Below are 22,214 nucleotides of genomic sequence, written 5' to 3' on the forward strand. Positions count from 1 at the left end.
TGACGTGTATTTAAACATGTATTTAAGGAGGACTGACGTGTATTTAAGGAGGACTGACGTGTATTTGAACGTGTATTTAAGGAGGACTGACGTGTATTTAAACATGTATTTAAGGAGGACTGACGTGTATTTGAGGAGGACTGACGTGTATTTAAACATGTATTTAAGGAGGACTGACGTGTATTTAAGGAGGACTGACGTGTATTTAAACATGTATTTAAGGAGGACTGACGTGTATTTAAACATGTATTTAAGGAGGACTGACGTGTATTTGAGGAGGACTGACGTGTATTTAAACATGTATTTAAGGAGGACTGATGTGTATTTGAGGAGGACTGACGTGTATTTAAGGAGGACTGATGTGTATTTGAGGAGGACTGACGTGTATTTGAGGAGGACTGACGTGTATTTGAGGAGGACTGACGTGTATTTGAGGAGGACTGACGTGTATTTAAGGAGGACTGACGTGTATTTGAGGAGGACTGACGTGTATTTGAGGAGGACTGACGTGTATTTAAACATGTATTTAAGGAGGACTGATGTGTATTTGAGGAGGACTGACGTGTATTTGAGGAGGACTGACGTGTATTTGAGGAGGACTGACGTGTATTTGAGGAGGACTGACGTGTATTTAAGGAGGACTGACGTGTATTTGAGGAGGACTGACGTGTATTTGAGGAGGACTGACGTGTATTTGAGGAGGACTGACGTGTATTTAAGGAGGACTGACGTGTATTTAAGGAGGACTGATGTGTATTTAAGGAGGACTGACGAGTATTTAAGGAGGACAGACGTGTATTGAACTTACTTGAATGAAGCAACACCGTCGATGACCGTCTCCAGACCCGTCTCCTTGTTCCCCTGAAGAGACAGGTAAACAGACAGACTGTTAAACAGAGAGACAGGTAAACAGACAGACTGTTAAACAGAGAGACAGGTAAACAGACAGACTGTTAAACAGAGAGACAGGTAAACAGACAGAAAGGTTAACAGAGAGACAGACAGGGAAACAGACAGCCAGGTTAACAGAGAGACAGACAGGTAAACAGACAGACGGACAGACAGACAGACAAGTAAACAGAGAGACAGACAGGTAAACATACAGACAGGTAAACAGAGAGACAGACAGTTTAACAGAGAGACAGACAGGTAAACACCCAGACAGGTAAACAGAGAGACAGGTACACCTAAAGACAGGTAAACAGACAGACAGGCAAACATACAGACAGGAAAACAGAGAGACAGACAGGTAAAAAAAACAGACAGACAGACAGACAGACAGACAGACAGGTAAACAGAGAGACAGGTACACCTAAAGACAGGTAAACAGACAGACAGGCAAACATACAGACAGGTAAAAAAAACAGACAGACAGACAGACAGACAGACAGACAGACAGGTAAACAGAGAGACAGGTACACCGAAAGACAGGTAAACAGAAAGACAGGCAGGCAAACAGAGAGACAGGTAAAGAGTCAGACAGACAGGTATATGTCTCACGTTCTCGGGCAGAGCCTTCACCAGCTCGCTGTGAGCCATGGGTCTGATTGACAGCTGGTGGATGATTTCTCTTCTGACCTCATCGAAGGGCTCCACCTGTCCCACACCTGAGACATACCTCTCACCTGCACACACACACACACACACACACACACACACACACACACACACACACACACACACACACAGTTTAAAGAATAATGTAATGGATGAAGGAACTGTGTCTTGTATCTGAGAGTAATCACCTCCTGTAACAGTGTGTAATACCTGTGCTTCTCGCTATCTCACTTCCACATGCTCCACTGATCCTACCTTTAACTGGTCACTGTATTCGCTGCTGTCAACCTGCATGGGTACTTTTTGTAAATTGTGTAATTTCAATCTCCAATATTTGATGCATGCCCCTTAATTAATATTTTTGATTTTTACTTTTGCTGTAACTGTTAATTTGCCCTGATTCTGAACTCACCGACCACCATGATGATGAGATGCAGCATCTCCTCTATCAGAGTGTTGTTCTGCTGCACCAGATCCTACACACACACACACACACACACACACACACACACACACACACACACACACACACACACACAGTATCAGAGATGTAATAACATGTGTAATAACATGTAACAGTGCTGAAATAACATGTGTAATAACATGTAACAGTGCTGTAATAACATGTGTAATAACATGTGTAATAACATGTAACAGTGCAGTAATAACATGTGTAATAACATGCAACAGTGCTGAAATAACATGTGTAATAACATGTGTAATAACATGTGTAATAACATGTGTAATAACATGTGTAATAACATGTGTAATAACATGTGTAATAACATGTAACAGTGCTGTAAAAACATTTGACAGTGCTGTAATAACATGTGTAATAACATGTGTAATAACATGTAACAGTGCAGTAATAACATGTGTAATAACATGTAACATTACCGTAATAACATGTGTAATAACATGTGTACTAAGATGTGACAGCGCTGTAATAACATGTGTAATAACATGTGTACTAAGATGTGACAGTGCCGTAATAACATGTGTACTAAGATGTGACAGTGCCGTAATAACATGTAACAATGCCGTAATAACATGTGTAATAACATGTGTAATAACATGTAACAATGCCGTAATAACATGTGTAATAACATGTGACAGTGCCGTAATAACATGTGTAATAACATGTAACAGTGCCGTAATAACATGTGTAATAACATGTAACAGTGCCGTAATAACATGTGTAATAACATGTAACAATGCCGTAATAACATGTGTAATAACATGTAACAGTGCCGTAATAACATGTGTAATAACATGTAACAGTGCCGTAATAACATGTGTAATAACATGTAACAGTGCCGTAATAACATGTGTAATAACATGTAACAATGCCGTAATAACATGTGTAATAACATGTGACAGTGCCGTAATAACATGTGTAATAACATGTGACAGTGCCGTAATAACATGTGTAATAACATGTAACAGTGCCGTAATAACATGTGTAATAACATGTAACAGTGCCGTAATAACATGTGTAATAACATGTGACAGTGCCGTAATAACATGTGTAATAACATGTAACAGTGCCGTAATAACATGTGTAATAACATGTAACAGTGCCGTAATAACATGTGTAATAACATGTAACAGTGCCGTAATAACATGTGTAATAACATGTAACAGTGCCGTAATAACATGTGTAATAACATGTAACAATGCCGTAATAACATGTGTAATAACATGTAACAGTGCCGTAATAACATGTGTACTAACATGTAACAGTGCCGTAATAACATGTGTACTAACATGTAACAATGCCGTAATAACATGTGTAATAAGATGTGTACTAAGATGTGACAGTGCCGTAATAACATGTGTAATAACATGTAACAGCGCTGTAATAACATGTGTAATAACATGTGACAGTGCTGTAATAACATGTGTAATAAGATGTGACAGCGCTGTAATAACATGTGTAATAACATGTGTAATAACATGTAACAGTGCTGTAATAACATGTGTAATAACATGTGACAGTGCTGTAATAACATGTGTAATAACATGTGTAATAACATGTAACAGTGCTGTAATAACATGTGTAATAACATGTGACAGTGCTGTAATAACATGTGTAATAACATGTAACAGCGCTGTAATAACATGTGTAATAACATGTAACAGCGCTGTAATAACATGTGTAATAACATGTGTAATAACATGTAACAGCGCTGTAATAACATGTGTAATAACATGTGTAATAACATGTGTAATAACATGTAACATTACCGTAATAACACGTGTAATAACATGTAACAGTGCCGTAATAACATGTGTAATAAGATGTGACAGCGCTGTAATAACATGTGTAATAACATGTAACAGTGCCGTAATAACATGTGTAATAACATGTGACAGTGCCGTAATAACATGTGTAATAAGATGTGACAGCGCTGTAATAACATGTGTAATAACATGTGTACTAAGATGTGACAGTGCCGTAATAACATGTGTAATAAGATGTGACAGCGCTGTAATAACATGTGTATAGTTTATGTTCATGTCTGTGTTTATCCTTTAGGCTCTCCATCTGGTGGATCGATTGCTATTGTAACCACCGTGACGAGTGTCTTTGTTTTCCTACAGTCTGATGTTTTCATGCTGAGGTGTCACGGTTGTTGTTATTGTTAAGTTTTGCTTTGTGGTAGCGCTCTCTACTCCATGTATTAAGGTACAAGAAGCCTTTATATATCTAAGTTGTTCTTGCCCCACCAGTTTTGTACATATAAAAATGCCACTGGGTGAGGAGAAGGGAGGTTCCTAGAGAGAGAGAGAGAGAGAGACGGGGGAATGCTACGAGAGAGCTAACCAGTGGCGGCTGACCAATAGAGGGCGCTAGGGCGCCGCCCCACCACTCACCTCTCACCACATTTCCTTGAATAAGACAAAAAATGAAATAATAAAATATAAATATTTGAAATATATGTTTATATTATTTTAGATGTGCAAGATAAATATTTCATAGTTAATGATGAGTAAAGTCGTTTCGTTCGTTGACATTGTCTGATTGGTGACGTATTTCCGCCCTGGGGCGCAGGAATCTTTGCCCATAGACTCTCGTTAAAAGTTGTACATGCGCAGTAGCTCCTCTTCAATACAAGAGATAGGACGATGTTGGGGCGCACCTCTCCTGCGCTCCGAGCTGAATGCAGCTGGATTTGGCGGCGGGGCTGACGTCACAGCCTTCTGTCATAAAGTATGTGTATTGTCCATGTTATATATGATATATATTATTTAGATATAGATATATCTAGAGATAGATATAGAGAGATAGATAGAGAGATAGATAGAGAGATAGATAGATATTATATATGTATACTGGCCATCTGTATAGTAATATAGCACACCTGTATGTTTGTTCATACTACATCTGTTTATACTATGCCAATTATTCCCCCATCTTTATACTGCCCTTATCTTTACATAATCACTCTGAACTGCATATACTGTACTCTATATATCGCACTTGTTTCTCTTTGCACTTCTATCTCTCTATAATGTTGTTGTTGTTTTCATTGATGTAAATACACTCGTTTGATACCTTAGTACATGTATGCATGCTTTTCTTTTTTTTAATACATTTTGGAGTTATAGCCCCCACTGGAGAAAACTCCACCAGCCGCCACTGGAGCTAACGGTATACGTGTGTGATAATTAACATACTTCTTTGTTGTTTTGCCGTGGTTCCGGACGACAGTAACCTGTCTCAGAAGTGAATAAACTCACGGACCGAGAGACACGAGGCCTCCTCGTATTCTTACAGCGAGACGCTGCAGTGATGATGACATGTGAGGTGCGCGCAACCAATCCAAGCTACAAGCACTAATGCAGCTCAGAGCCCAGACCACCGCTCTGACACTGTTAAAGCAACTTCGAGATTTTAACAGAATCAGGGCACAACGGCCATGGTGGCCGTAGGACGTACAATTATTTTCGGGGCATCACGGCCAGACCGAGGGGACATGCCATGGCCATCATGGCCACAGTGAAATTCCTAGCCTGGTAATAACACACCTTGTTGGCCTCTCGGAGTCTGATCCTGCAGTCTGCAGAGCTGAAGATGTGGAACAGCTCGAAGCGGCTCAGGACGATCATTAGGAAGTGGTTCGGGTCCATCATGGAGGCCCCCACCTGCACAAACATCACTCAATATTATATTTAATAACAGGGTACACAACAATTTATTTATGTATATTAATTACTCTTTGTACCTGCAGCATGATGATGTCCTTGTCAAACATCTCCACTCGACACTTCACGTTGTGATAATAATAAATCTGAAACACACACACACGGTCTCTACTTTAAAGAGTCCTCTCCTGCCATGCCCCTTTGGAGCTGAAGCTTGCCACGCCCCTTTGAAGCTGAAGCTGGCCACAACCTTTGGAGCTGAAGCTGGCCACGCCCCTTTGGAGCAGAAGCTGGTCACGCCCCTTTGGAGCTGATGCTGGCCACGCCCCTTTGGAGCAGAAGCTGGTCACGCCCCTTTGGAGCTGAAGCTGGCCACGCCCCTTTGGAGCACAGCTCTGTCTGAAGAGAGGAGTTTCTGACGGAGAGACTCAGCTAAACGCTGCCGTGATTGAACCCCATATGATGTTCCAAACCACATCCAGCATTATTTCTGAAACACTTCTCAGAGTTCAGCTCTAGAACAGAGACATTACACAACCACTCTCAGTCCCTCCTGCAGACATCCTGCACAGACACACAGAGCTGCTGCGGAGGGGGTTCAGCTCCAGGCTGTATATTGTGGACGATAGGTTGGGACGTGTCACGTGGGGGGGACGTTGCCAGGAGTTCAATGTAAAGCCAGCCCACATTTCGGTTATGACATCATGACCGAAGCAAATCTGGATCAGTTCGTTTGTACCCCCGTTTTTAGAGATGTGGGTAAGGAGGAAAAGAGAGAGGGTTGTATTTTCTGACACTTTGTGAGTCTCCTTACACACCGGGACACATATTTATGTATGAAAGACAGCAAAAAGTGCATTTTGCACAATAGGGGACCTTTAAAGAGTCCTCTCCTGCTGATGTTCAGGTGTATATCAGTATGTAGTGTCTCTACTTTAAAGAGTCCTCTCCTGCTGATGTTCAGGTGTATATCAGTATGTAGTGTCTCTACTTTAAAGAGTCCTCTCCTGCTGATGTTCAGCTGTATATCAGTATGTAGTGTCACTACTTTAAAGAGTCCTCTCCTGCTGATGTTCAGGTGTATATCAGTATGTAGAGTCTCTACTTTAAAGAGTCCTCTCCTGCTGATGTTCAGCTGTATATCAGTATGTAGAGTCTCTACTTTAAAGAGTCCTCTCCTGCTGATGTTCAGGTGTATATCAGTATGTAGCGTCTCTACTTTAAAGAGTCCTCTCCTGCTGATGTTCAGCTGTATATCAGTATGTAGAGTCTCTACTTTAAAGAGTCCTCTCCTGCTGATGTTCAGGTGTATATCAGTATGTAGCGTCTCTACTTTAAAGAGTCCTCTCCTGCTGATGTTCAGGTGTATATCAGTATGTAGCGTCTCTACTTTAAAGAGTCCTCTCCTGCTGATGTTCAGGTGTGTATCAGTATGTAGTGTCTCTACTTTAAAGAGTCCTCTCCTGCTGATGTTCAGGTGTATATCAGTATGTAGCGTCTCTACTTTAAAGAGTCCTCTCCTGCTGATGTTCAGGTGTATATCAGTATGTAGAGTCTCTACTTTAAAGAGTCCTCTCCTGCTGATGTTCAGGTGTATATCAGTATGTAGTGTCTCTACTTTAAAGAGTCCTCTCCTGCTGATGTTCAGGTGTATATCAGTATGTAGAGTCTCTACTTTAAAGAGTCCTCTCCTGCTGATGTTCAGGTGTATATCAGTATGTAGTGTCTCTACTTTAAAGAGTCCTCTCCTGCTGATGTTCAGGTGTATATCAGTATGTAGTGTCTCTACTTTAAAGAGTCCTCTCCTGCTGATGTTCAGGTGTATATCAGTATGTAGTGTCTCTACTTTAAAGAGTCCTCTCCTGCTGATGTTCAGGTGTATAACAGTATGTAGAGTCTCTACTTTAAAGAGTCCTCTCCTGCTGATGTTCAGGTGTATATCAGTATGTAGAGTCTCTACTTTAAAGAGTCCTCTCCTGCTGATGTTCAGGTGTATATCAGTATGTAGAGTCTCTACTTTAAAGAGTCCTCTCCTGCTGATGTTCAGGTGTATATCAGTATGTAGAGTCTCTACTTTAAAGAGTCCTCTCCTGCTGATGTTCAGGTGTATATCAGTATGTAGTCTCTACTTTAAAGAGTCCTCTCCTGCTGATGTTCAGCTGTATATCAGTATGTAGTGTCACTACTTTAAAGAGTCCTCTCCTGCTGATGTTCAGCTGTATATCAGTATGTAGTCTCTACTTTAAAGAGTCCTCTCCTGATGGTGTTCAGGTGTATATCAGTATGTAGTCTCTACTTTAAAGAGTCCTCTCCTGCTGATGTTCAGGTGTATATCAGTATGTAGTCTCTACTTTAAAGAGTCCTCTCCTGCTGATGTTCAGGTGTATATCAGTATGTAGTGTCTCTACTTTAAAGAGTCCTCTCCTGCTGATGTTCAGGTGTATATCAGTATGTAGTGTCTCTACTTTAAAGAGTCCTCTCCTGCTGATGTTCAGGTGTATATCAGTATGTAGAGTCTCTACTTTAAAGAGTCCTCTCCTGCTGATGTTCAGCTGTATATCAGTATGTAGTCTCTACTTTAAAGAGTCCTCTCCTGATGATGTTCAGGTGTATATCAGTATGTAGTCTCTACTTTAAAGAGTCCTCTCCTGCTGATGTTCAGGTGTATATCAGTATGTAGAGTCTCTACTTTAAAGAGTCCTCTCCTGCTGATGTTCAGCTGTATATCAGTATGTAGTCTCTACTTTAAAGAGTCCTCTCCTGCTGATGTTCAGGTGTATATCAGTATGTAGTGTCTCTACTTTAAAGAGTCCTCTCCTGCTGATGTTCAGCTGTATATCAGTATGTAGTCTCTACTTTAAAGAGTCCTCTCCTGCTGATGTTCAGGTGTATATCAGTATGTAGTGTCTCTACTTTAAAGAGTCCTCTCCTGCTGATGTTCAGGTGTATATCAGTATGTAGAGTCTCTACTTTAAAGAGTCCTCTCCTGCTGATGTTCAGGTGTATATCAGTATGTAGTGTCTCTACTTTAAAGAGTCCTCTCCTGCTGATGTTCAGGTGTATATCAGTATGTAGAGTCTCTACTTTAAAGAGTCCTCTCCTGCTGATGTTCAGGTGTATATCAGTATGTAGTGTCTCTACTTTAAAGAGTCCTCTCCTGCTGATGTTCAGGTGTATATCAGTATGTAGAGTCTCTACTTTAAAGAGTCCTCTCCTGCTGATGTTCAGGTGTATATCAGTATGTAGAGTCTCTACTTTAAAGAGTCCTCTCCTGCTGATGTTCAGGTGTATATCAGTATGTAGAGTCTCTACTTTAAAGAGTCCTCTCCTGCTGATGTTCAGGTGTATATCAGTATGTAGAGTCTCTACTTTAAAGAGTCCTCTCCTGCTGATGTTCAGGTGTATATCAGTATGTAGAGTCTCTACTTTAAACAGTTTTTTCTCATACTGCCTGTTCTGCAGCACCTCGTTTCACCCTCTGTCTGAAACGAGAGCCCAGTTTGCTCTGATTGGTTAGCTGGCCGGCTCTGTTGTGATTGGTGAACCGCTTAGAGTAGATGTATTATCATCATCATCATCATCATCATCATCATCATTATTATTATTATTAATAATAATATCATTATTAGAGGTGTGCATTATGGGATGTTTCGACACCTGGTTGATTAGGGAGAACCCGTTCCTCCTCCACATCCCAGCATGCACCTGGGCACAGAGCACCAGGCAGCGTAGAGGGAGCTCGATCAGGAGTGGGGGGCTCAGATCCCCCTGAAGACGGACAGACAGACACACACGTCAGTATTAGCAGAGTAACAGCAAGAGTGCATGTGTTTCAGTGCTCTGACCAGAGGCAGCTGCTCGGGGAGACGGAAGGCCACCTGAGTCCTGCTGAGGAGAACATGGAGCCCTGAGGAACACAACAACAACAACAACAACAACAACAACACACTGTTTAAGCTTGACATCTCCATACATTATCCTTATGTCATTTAATGCAATAACAAAGAATTCACTGATGGATGATGTCATCTGTGTGTTTATGTTTTATAGATACGGATATTGAACAGTGTGTGTGTGTGACAGTGTATAGGAGTTTGTGTGTGTGTGTGTGTGTGTGTGTGTGTGTGTGTGTGTGACATTGTATGGGAGGTTGTGAGTGAGTGAGTGAGTGAGTGAGTGAGTGAGTGAGTGAGTGAGTGAGTGAGTGAGTGAGTGAGTCATTGTATGGGAGGTTGTGAGTGTGTGTACCTGCCAACAGCCTGCAGAGTGGCAGGTGTATGGACACCTTTTCCTGGGACACCTGGTACCTGAATGTCCTCCACAGAGTGTCCACACACACTGAGGTGGAGCGGCTGCTCCCCATCAGCCAGAGAGGAGTGTGTGGCCCTGAGCAGCAACACACACTTCCTGTAGGCCGCCACCAGCACTTGCTCCTGTAAACACACACAAACAGTGCTGTCAGGTAAACAGTGCTGTCAGGTAAACAGCGCTGTCAGGTAAACAGTGCTGTCAGGTAAACAGTGCTGTCAGGTAAACAGTGCTGTCAGGTAAACAGTAGTGCTGTCAGGTAAACAGTGCTGTCAGGTAAACAGCGCTGTCAGGTAAACAGCGCTGTCAGGTAAACAGCGCTGTCAGGTAAACAGTGCTGTCAGGTAAACAGTGCTGTCAGGTAAACAGTGCTGTCAGGTAAACAGTGCTGTCAGGTAAACAGCGCTGTCAGGTAAACAGCGCTGTCAGGTAAACAGCGCTGTCAGGTAAACAGTGCTGTCAGGTAAACTCACGTCGGTGCAACACCACTCCTGGATCATGGAGATGATGTGAGTCAGCTTCATCTGCAGAGTGAACGCTGCCTCCCACTCAGGCTCCATCTCTATGTGCTGACCCACCTGTCTCACCACCGGGTCCATGCCCTGAGAGGGAGACAGAGAGACAGACAGGGAGACATTACATTACATTTAGCTGATGCTTTTATCCAAAGCAACGTTCAAAAAACCATAAGGATTCAAACTAAGGACAACAAGACCAGTGCTGCTGCATCAGGTCACCTGTAGGTGCTGCCGCATCAGGTCTACCTATCTCTAGATGAGCAACCTGTCCCCAGGTGATCTACCTGTCTCTAGGTGAGCTACCTGTCTCCAGGTGAGCTACCTGTCTCCAGGTGAGCTACCTGTCTCCAGGTGAGCTACCTGTCTCCAGGTGATCTACCTGTCTCCAGAGGAGCAACCTGTCTCCAGAGGAGCAACCTGTCTCTAGGTGAGCTACCTGTCTCCAGGTGAGCTACCTGTCTCCAGGTGATCTACCTGTCTCCAGGTGATCTACCTGTCTCCAGAGGAGCAACCTGTCTCCAGAGGAGCAACCTGTCTCCAGAGGAGCAACCTGTCTCTAGGTGATTTACCTGTCCTCAGGTGATCTACCTGTCTCCAGAGGAGCAACCGGTCTCTAGGTGAGCAACCGGTCTCCAGGTGAGCTACCTGTCTCCAGTTGATCTACCTGTCTCCAGGTGAGCTACCTGTCTCCAGAGGAGCAACCTGTCTCTAGGTGATTTACCTGTCCCCAGGTGATCTACCTGTCTCCAGAGGAGCAACCTGTCCCCAGGTGATCTACCTGTCTCCAGGTGAGCGACCTGTCCCCAGGTGATCTAGCTGTCTCCAGGCGATCTACCTGTCTCTAGGTGAGCAACCTGTCCCCAGGTGATCTACCTGTCTCTAGTTGAGCGACCTGTCCCCAGGTGATCTACCTGTCTCCAGGTGAGCGACCTGTCCCCAGGTGATCTACCTGTCTCCAGGGGAGCAACCTGTCCCCAGGTGATCTACCTGTCTCTAGGTGAGCTACCTGTCTCCAGGTGAGCAACCTGTCCCCGGGTGATCTACCTGTCTCCAGGTCAGTAACCTGTCCCCAGGTGAGCAACCTGTCCCCGGGTGATCTACCTGTCTCTAGGTGAGCAACCTGTCCCCAGGTGATCTACCTGTCTCAGGTGAGCTCTCCAGGTGAGCTACCTGTCTCCAGGTGAGCTACCTGTCTCCAGGTGAGCTACCTGTCTCCAGGGTCTCCAGGTGATCTACCTGTCTCCAGGTGATCTACCTGTCTCCAGAGGAGCAACCTGTCTCCAGAGGAGCAACCTGTCTCTAGGTGATTTACCTGTCCTCAGGTGATCTACCTGTCTCCAGAGGAGCAACCGGTCTCTAGGTGAGCTACCGGTCTCCAGGTGAGCTACCTGTCTCCAGTTGATCTACCTGTCTCCAGGTGAGCTACCTGTCTCCAGAGGAGCAACCTGTCTCTAGGTGATTTACCTGTCCCCAGGTGATCTACCTGTCTCCAGAGGAGCAACCTGTCCCCAGGTGATCTACCTGTCTCCAGGTGAGCGACCTGTCCCCAGGTGATCTAGCTGTCTCCAGGCCATCTACCTGTCTCTAGGTGAGCAACCTGTCCCCAGGTGATCTACCTGTCTCTAGTTGAGCGACCTGTCCCCAGGTGATCTACCTGTCTCCAGGTGAGCGACCTGTCCCCAGGTGATCTACCTGTCTCCAGGGGAGCAACCTGTCCCCAGGTGATCTACCTGTCTCTAGGTGAGCTACCTGTCTCCAGGTGAGCAACCTGTCCCCGGGTGATCTACCTGTCTCCAGGTCAGTAACCTGTCCCCAGGTGAGCAACCTGTCCCCGGGTGATCTACCTGTCTCCAGGTGAGCAACCTGTCCCCAGGTGATCTACCTGTCTCCAGGAGAGCAGCCCATCCCCAGGTAAGTTACCTGCATACACTTCAGCAGCTCCAGAAAAGCATCCAGACCTTCCAGAAACTTCAGTCGGAGTTGATCGCTCCATTCAGAGGGCTGGCTGATCAGCACGTACCTGCAAACAGGTAAATTACAGGTGTATAACTGGTATAGAAACTGGTGTGTCAATGGTATATAACAGGTGTAAACCAGTTGTATAACAGTTGTGAACCAGGTGTATAAGAGGTGTATAACCGCTGTTTACCAGGTGTAAACCAGGTGTAAACTAGGTGAGTATGTAGTCCTCACTTGAGGTCTCCGATGAGGCTCTGAACGCGTCCAAACTTGAAGGCCTGCTGCGCGGTGTAGCGGTCGAACTGGAAGCGTCCCTGCAGGTCTCTGTGACGCAGGTGATCTACAAAAGTCCTGATGATGGTGGTCATCAGATCCTGTTCCACCATCAACATCCGGGCCTGACACACACACACACACACACACACACACACACACACACACACACACACACACACACACACACACACACACACACACACACACACACACACACACACACACACACACACACACACACACACACACACACACACACACACACACACACACACACACACACACACAATAACAAACCATAGAGCACTTATAAGGGGAGCACTGTTCAGACAGACAGGTGTGTGTGGGGGGGTTCCTCACCATGGTGGGCACAGTGAACAGCTGCACAGACAGAGACGTCACTGACACCACCCGCTCATGGTCGTCCTCCATGAAGTCTGTCTGCAGCCGCCTGTAGTTCTGAAAGGAGGAGGATAACATGAGCATTAGATATGTGTATATATATACACACACTCTGATCCCCTGCAGATGTAGTTAGTTTACCCACTTACAAAGAACTGAACAGTCTATACTTTTAATGGTAGGTTTATGTTCACAGTGAGAGACAGAATATCAGAAAAGAAATCCAGAAATGTAGATCAGAAATATATAAATGAATGTGCATGTAATGGTGGGACATCAGTATCTGATCCCAGAACAGGCCTCAGTAAGCCTTGATGGACAGCACAGAGGGCAGGTGCTTCTTGAAGTTGGTCTCCAGGTCTGCTCACATCTCAGGGGGGAGTTTGGTCCTCTCCTCTCTGCAGATCCTCTCAAATCCTTCAGGTTTGGAGGCTGATGCTTGGCCACTGGAAGCTTCAGCTCCCTCCACAGAAGTTCTATGGGATGGAGGTCGGAGACTGGCTCGGCCCCTCCCTCACCTTAATGGGCTTCTTCTGTAGCCCCTCCTTAGTTGCCTTGACTGTATGTTTTGGTCATTGTGGAGCTGGAAGACCTATCCATGTCCATGGTCAGTGTCCTGGCTGAGGGAAGGAGGTTATCAGCCGATATTCTGCGATACCTGGCCCCCTCCATCCTCCCCTCGATGCGGTGAACCGCCCTGTCCCCTTAGCAGAGACCCCCCCCCCCAGAGCATCATGTCTCCATCTCCATGCTGGACGCTGGGGATGGAGTTCTTGGGTCATAGGCAGCATTTCTCTTCCTCCAAACACGACATGTGGAGTTGATCCCAAAGATCTTGATGGGTCTCCTCTGAGCTCCTCCCCTTCTCATCAGCCTCCTCTGGACCCTTCAGAGGATCCCTGGCAGACTTCAGACGGCCTGTACATCTACCTTCTTCAGCAGGGGACCTTGAGGCGCTGCAGGATTTGAATCCATTACAGCGCAGTGTGTTACCAGTAGTGTTCTTGGGGACTGTGGTCCCAGCTGCCTTCAGATCATTAACCAGTCCCTCCTGCAGTTCTTGGCTGACCCCTCACCTTTCTCAGGATCATTGATGCCCCAAGAGGCCAGATCTTAGATGGTGGAGCCCCCAACCGAGGGCGATTGATGGTCATTTTGTGCTTCTCCCATCTTTTAATAATCAAACCAGGTGTCTCTCTCTCACCAGGCTGCTGCTGGTGGTCTTGTCTTCTATTCCAGTCTTGTGCTGGTCCACAATCTGGTCCCTGATGTCCTTAGACATTAGATCCACCATGATCACAGACCTGTCTCTGGTCCTCGATGAAGAGGTTGTTATCTGATGTATTGACTGTGGACAGGTGTCTTTTATCCAGGTGACATCAGGAGTACTTTCTTAAAGCCAGAGGATTTCTTTAACCGGTCCCTGGGAGCCAGAATCCTTGTTGGTTGCAGGGGGATCAGATACTTATTTCCCCCAATTAAACGCAAATCAATGTTCATCTTTTTTAGTGTAAATTTCTGGATGTTTTTGTTGATATTCTGTCTCTCACTGTTCAAATAAACCTACCATAAAAATGACAGACTGTTCAGTTCTTTGTAAGTGGGTAAACTTACTAAATCAGCAGGGGATCAAAAACTTATTTCCTCCACTGTAAATAAAAAATATATGCAGTGAATATTTAGTATATTGATGGAAGAGGTACCTTGGCAAACTCGATGGCAAAAATCTTCTTGTACTTCAGGTCCATGAGGAGGCTGTTCATCAGCAGCTGGTGGTAAACGTTCCTGGCTCCTACAGAGCACATCAGAGGACATTTCTGTATTTCTGTAAACTGAAATATACAGTTTATAGAAATACAGAAATGTAAATCAGGGGCGCAGTCACCTTTCCACATCTTGGAGTCGTTGAGCATGAGTTTGTCCACCAGAGAGGAATACTCTCCCTCTGGAAGCTTCTGCACACACACCTGACACAGTGTCCTCCTGAGACCGTCTGAAACACACACACACACCTGACACAGTGTCCTCCTGAGACCGTCTGAAACACACACACACACACCTGACACAGTGTCCTCCTGAGACCGTCTGAAACACACACACACACCTGACAGTGTCCTCCTGAGACCGTCTGAAACACACACACACACACCTGACACAGTGTCCTCCTGAGACCGTCTGAAACACACACACACACACCTGACAGTGTCCTCCTGAGACCGTCTGAAACACACACACACACACACACACACACACACCTGACACAGTGTCCTCCTGAGACCGTCTGAAACACACACACACACCTGACACAGTGTCCTCCTGAGACCATCTGAAACACACACCTGACAGTGTCCTCCTGAGACCGTCTGAAACACACACGCACACACACACACACACACACCTGACACAGTGTCCTCCTGAGACCGTCTGAAACACACACACACACACACACACACACACACACACACACACACACACACACACACACACACACACACACACACACACACACACACAGTGTCCTCCTGAGACCGTCTGAAACACACACCTGACACAGTGTCCTCCTGAGACCGTCTGAAACACACACACACACACACACCTGATACAGAGTCCTCCTGAGACCGTCTGAAACACACACACACACCTGACACAGTGTCCTCCTGAGACCATCTGAAACACACACCTGACAGTGTCCTCCTGAGACTGTCTGAAACACACACACACACACCTGACACAGTGTCCTCCTGAGACCGTCTGAAACACACACTCACACAGTCACACACACACACAGTCACACACACACACAGTCACACACACACACACACACACACACACACACACCTGACACAGTGTCCTCCTGAGACCGTCTGAACACACACACACACACACACACACACACACACACACACACACACACACACACACACACACACACACACACACACACACACACACACACACACACACACACACACACACACACACACACACACACACACACACACACACACACACACACACCTGACAGTGTCCTCCTGAGACAGTCTGAAACACACACACACCTGATACAGTGTCCTCCTGAGACCGTCTGAAACACACACACACACACACACCTGACACAGTGTCCTCCTGAGACCGTTTGAAACACACACACACACACACACACACACACACACACACACCTGACCGTGTCCTCCTGAGACCGTTTGAAACACACACACACACACACACCTGATACAGAGTCCTCCTGAGACCGTTTGAAACACACACACACACACACACACACACACACACACACACACACACACACACACACCTGACAGTGTCCTCCTGAGACCGTTTGAAACACACACACACACACCTGACACAGTGTCCTCCTGAGACCGTCTGAAAAACACACACACACACACACACACACACACACACACACACACACACACACACAGTGTCCTCCTGAGACCGTCTGTAACACACACAGACACACACACACACACAACAGTGTCCTCCTGAGACCGTCTGAACACACACACACACACACACACACACACACACACACACACACACACACACACACACACACACACTCACACACACACACAACACAGTGTCCTCCTGAGACCATTTGAAACACACACACACACACACACACCTGATACAAAGTCCTCCTGAGACCATCTGTAACACACACAGACACACACAACACAGTGTCCTCCTGAGACAGTCTGAAACACACACACACACACACACACACACACACACACACACACACACACACACACACACACACAACACAGTGTCCTCCTGAGACCATTTGAAACACACACACACACACACACACCTGATACAAAGTCCTCCTGAGACCATCTGAACCACACACACACACACACACACACACAACACAGTGTCCTCCTGAGACCGTCTGAAACACACACACACACACACACACACCTGACAGAGTCCTCCTGAGACCGTCTGAAACACACACACACACACCTGACAGAGTCCTCCTGAGACCGTCTGTAACACACACACACACACACCCACACACTCCTCCTGAGAACATACACACACAGACAGACACACACTCTCACACAAACACACACAGAGTCCTCCTAAGACCATCTGTAACACACACACACTCACACACACACACACCAGAGTGAAGCACTGTGGGTAATGGAGTCTTACTCACCAGAGTACTGTATGATGTGTCCCATCCAGCTGAGCACTCTGAGAGCGAAGCACTGATGAGCCACCACTGAGGAGTGCATCACCTGAACCCTGAGGGGCTTCGACTGCCGGCTGGTGTTCCTCTGGGGGGGGAGAGGGGAGTGAGAGAGTGCTGCTGCTTACACACACACACACAGACACGCAGACACTCACCACGATCACAGACTTGGCCTGGTCACACAATTGGAAATCTCCAAACCGCACTGACTTCCTGCCCTGCAACACACACACACACACACATACACACACACAGCTGTGTATAATACGACCAATTATGATGTAAAGTAATAATATATGATGATGTCATATGATAATAATGATGATGTCACTGACATCTCGGTCCACGGTGGTGGCGAAGCTCACCGCCTCCTTCTGGCTGCAGCTCACAGCTTTCTGCAGAGTGTAGATCACCTGTTCATAGGTGTGCACCTCGTCATTAAACAGCATGCACAGGTACATGTCTGCACGCTCCCTGCACACACACACACACAAGACACATTAAGTGTAAGTGTGAGTGTGTGTTGGTGATTGAGTGGTGAGTGTGAGAGTGTGTGAGTGGCGGTGTGTGTAGTTACGGGGGCTCCAAGCCTGCAGGCAGTGTGTCCTCCTGATCCCAGGTCAGCATCTCAACGGAATACCGCAGCAGCACCGAGAACAAACACACACACCTGGAGACCATGTCAGCAGGAAGCAGGGAGACAGGGTCCTGAGAGACAGACAGGTCAGCAGGGACATGAATAACATCATCTACTATAGACTAATGAGATCTACTATAGTCTAATGAGATCTACTATAGTCTAATGAGATCTACTATAGAATAATGAGATCTACTATAGTCTAATGAGATCTACTATAGCATAATGAGATCTACTATAGCATAATGAGATCTACTATAGACTAATGAGATCTACTATAGAATAATGAGATCTACTATAGTCTAATGAGATCTACTATAGAATAATGAGATCTACTATAGTCTAATGAGATCTACTATAGCATAATGAGATCTACTATAGTCTAATGAGATCTACTATAGAATAATGAGATCTACTATAGACTAATGAGATCTACTATAGAATAATGAGATCTACTATAGTCTAATGAGATCTACTATAGACTAATGAGATCTACTATAGAATAATGAGATCTACTATAGCATAATGAGATCTACTATAGAATAATGAGATCTACTATAGTCTAATGAGATCTACTATAGCATAATGAGATCTACTATAGCATAATGAGATCTACTATAGACTAATGAGATCTACTATAGAATAATGAGATCTACTATAGCATAATGAGATCTACTATAGTCTAATGAGATCTACTATAGAATAATGAGATCTACTATAGTCTAATGAGATCTACTATAGCATAATGAGATCTACTATAGTCTAATGAGATCTACTATAGCATAATGAGATCTACTATAGTCTAATGAGATCTACTATAGAATAATGAGATCTACTATAGCATAATGAGATCTACTATAGAATAATGAGATCTACTATAGTCTAATGAGATCTACTATAGTCTAATGAGATCTACTATAGAATAATGAGATCTACTATAGACTAATGAGATCTACTATAGCATAATGAGATCTACTATAGACTAATGAGATCTATTATAGAATGAGATCTACTATAGACTAACGAGATCTACTACAGTCTAATGAGATCTACTATAGTCTAATGAGATCTACTATAGACTAATGAGATCTACTATAGAATGAGATCTACTATAGAATGAGATCTACTATAGACTAATGTGATCTACTATAGAATAATGAGATCTACTATAGAATAATGAGATCTACTATAGAATAATGAGATCTACTATAGAATGAGATCTACTATAGCATAATGAGATCTACTATAGTCTAATGAGATCTACTATAGCATAATGAGATCTACTATAGACTAATGAGATCTACTATAGAATAATGAGATCTACTATAGCATGAGATCTACTATAGACTAATGAGATCTACTATAGTCTAATGAGATCTACTATAGAATGAGATCTACTATAGACTAATGAGATCTACTATAGAATGAGATCTACTATAGACTAATGTGATCTACTATAGAATAATGAGATCTACTATAGAATGAGATCTACTATAGACTAAGGAGATCTACTATAGAATGAGATCTACTATAGAATGAGATCTACTATAGAATGAGATCTACTATAGACTAATGTGATCTACTATAGAATAATGAGATCTACTATAGAATGAGATCTACTATAGACTAATGAGATATACTATAGAATAATGTGATCTACTATAGAATGAGATCTACTATAGAATGAGATCTACTATAGACTAATGAAATCTACTATAGAATAATGTGATCTACTATAGAATGAGATCTACTATAGAATGAGATCTACTATAGACTAATGAGATCTACTATAGACTAATGAGATCTACTATAGAATAATGAGATCTACTATAGAATGAGATCTACTATAGCATAATGAGATCTACTACAGAATGAGATCTACTATAGACTAATGAGATCTACTATAGCATAATGAGATATACTATAGAATAATGAGATCTACTATAGAATAATGAGATCTACTATAGAATGAGATCTACTATAGACTAATGAGATCTACTATAGAATAATGAGATCTACTATAGACTAATGTGATCTACTATAGAATAATGAGATCTACTATAGAATGAGATCTACTATAGACTAATGAGATCTACTATAGAATGAGATCTACTATAGAATGAGATCTACTATAGACTAATGAGATCTACTATAGACTAATGAGATCTACTATAGACTAATGTGATCTACTATAGAATAATGAGATTTACTATAGAATGAGATCTACTATAGACTAATGAGATCTACTATAGAATAATGTGATCTACTATAGAATGAGATCTACTATAGAATGAGATCTACTATAGAATGAGATCTACTATAGAATAATGCCACTTATAATGTGGTGGGTAAACTCACCTCCTGAGAGTGTGTGTCTGTAGGTGTGTGCTTCCTGCAGTAAGCTCCTCTCTTCCAGGCTTCAGCGTCTCCACAGTCACAGAAGCCCCCCCCCCCAGAGGTCGTCATCTGAAATACACACAGTTATACCTTATTTACATACAGTGTGAGGGTGTGTGTGTGTGTGTGTGTGTGTGCACTCACCCTGTAGCGGTGCTCCTTGTGAACACTGCCCAGGAAACACTGCATGCAGAGGACACAGGTGGGATCTGCTGCACACTCCCTGCAGAGAGTCAGTCAAGGGCACTTTTATTTTGAAAATATCTCTATTTAGCAGTTTCCCCATAATGATCACGCAAACCAAAGCATGGTTAATATTTTAATGATAGTGTTTAGGCAGTTCAATGCATCGCTTTAATGCTTTATATTGATATTGAACATTAAACTTAAAAAGTAAATTCCCTGAAGAAATAGACATGTTTCATTTGTCTTTCTATTTTCATGCTCTTTATTAATTCATTACTTCCCAAACAAATCACAATAATTAGACGTGGATTCTGTGTGTTTTAACTTCTTGCTCTTTAAGTTTTAAATGACTCTTCTCCTTCTTTGCAGCGGTAAGCCTCCATTGGCCTGGATGCAGAGTACACGTTGCATGTATGGGGGTGAAGAGAGGTGTGTGTGTGTGTATGTGTGTGTGTGTGTGTACCTGCAGGAGTAGGTGGGCTCCCCCACCCTGAACACATGTCCACAGAGGTGGGAGGGCTGGTTGTTCTCCTGCAGGAGGGCCAGGCCGGATGAGGGTTCCTCCCCCAGCAGGAACCACTCCAGGGGTGCGAGGAGGAGCAGCTGACATGCCAGGTCCTCCAGCTGCTCCTCCCTGCTGCTGGCTGCACTCCCCCCCACACAGAGGATTCTGGGTACGTATATAGCCAGGTGACGGTACACCTCATGCTGCAGATCGGCCGCCTCTAGCCAGTGCTGAGGGAGCAGTCATACAGAAATACAGTTAGTACTGATGTTACTTTAATATGAGTTTTATCTAACAATAATATTCAGAAAAACAAACAACTTGTAACTGTGTGTAATTCTTAAAGCAGCCCTCTTCCTCTTTATGTGGGGTTCCATCTCATGTAGTGTGTTCAGTAGGTTTTTGTGCATGTAAATTACACAAATACATTAAGATGTAGAGCATGGGACAGTCTGCGGACAGGAAGAAATCGCTTTCATCCAAAGCGACTAACGTACATTCACTACTGTATGCAATCCCCACAGGAGCAACTTTGGGTGAGGTGTCTTGCGCAGGGACACAACGACATGCTGACTGCAGTGGGACATGAACCCTGCTCTCCCCTGATCTGAAGATCAGCGCACACATCCCACTCCCACAGCCTCCCCCAAATATACTTCAAATACACTTCAAACACGTCGGTTGTGGGGTTCAGAGTAAAAGCTAGCATTAGCTCTGTGTTGTTTACACCAGAGCCCCTCAGGGCTGTGAATCACCAGCTCCTCCCTCCCTGATCCTCAACACTGGAGCCCCTCAGGGCTGCTTGCTCTCCTCTATCCCGTCACACACAGCTCCAACACCATCATGAAGTTTGCTGATGAAACGACCGTCATCGGCCTGAGAAGGCGTACAGAGAGGAGGTCAGAACCCTGACATCTTGGTGCCAGGATAACAACCTCCATCTTAACGTCAGCAAAACCAAGGAGCTGATTGTCGACTACTGCTAAGTGTTTCATCCACAAGTACACAGTAGCTGTGCATGTTATGACAATAAACCTTTGAATCTTGTTGTTTACACTCTCAGCGTTAGCATAAGCTCGGTGTTGTTTACACTCT

At 44.2% G+C, this 22,214-nt stretch overlaps 1 protein-coding gene across 1 annotated transcript in view; it reads right to left on the reverse strand.

The window, feature by feature from the left end:
- The window catches only part of ubr2 (ubiquitin protein ligase E3 component n-recognin 2), a 48,903-nt gene that overhangs the window by 26,264 nt on the left and 425 nt on the right, over positions 1-22,214 (reverse strand). The window contains 22 exon segments of the mRNA XM_063875658.1: positions 809-861; positions 1,501-1,625; positions 1,970-2,033; positions 5,590-5,706; positions 5,787-5,852; positions 9,364-9,474; positions 9,552-9,613; positions 9,955-10,021; positions 10,023-10,139; positions 10,488-10,616; positions 12,453-12,552; positions 12,726-12,889; positions 13,128-13,226; positions 14,873-14,961; positions 15,055-15,162; positions 17,359-17,479; positions 17,550-17,612; positions 17,730-17,868; positions 17,972-18,102; positions 20,390-20,497; positions 20,573-20,651; positions 21,078-21,349. Coding sequence (XP_063731728.1) covers positions 809-861; positions 1,501-1,625; positions 1,970-2,033; positions 5,590-5,706; positions 5,787-5,852; positions 9,364-9,474; positions 9,552-9,613; positions 9,955-10,021; positions 10,023-10,139; positions 10,488-10,616; positions 12,453-12,552; positions 12,726-12,889; positions 13,128-13,226; positions 14,873-14,961; positions 15,055-15,162; positions 17,359-17,479; positions 17,550-17,612; positions 17,730-17,868; positions 17,972-18,102; positions 20,390-20,497; positions 20,573-20,651; positions 21,078-21,349 — 2,384 coding nt within the window.

This window comes from Eleginops maclovinus, chromosome 22, assembly GCF_036324505.1.
Source record: "Eleginops maclovinus isolate JMC-PN-2008 ecotype Puerto Natales chromosome 22, JC_Emac_rtc_rv5, whole genome shotgun sequence".
Taxonomy (NCBI): domain Eukaryota; kingdom Metazoa; phylum Chordata; class Actinopteri; order Perciformes; family Eleginopidae; genus Eleginops; species Eleginops maclovinus.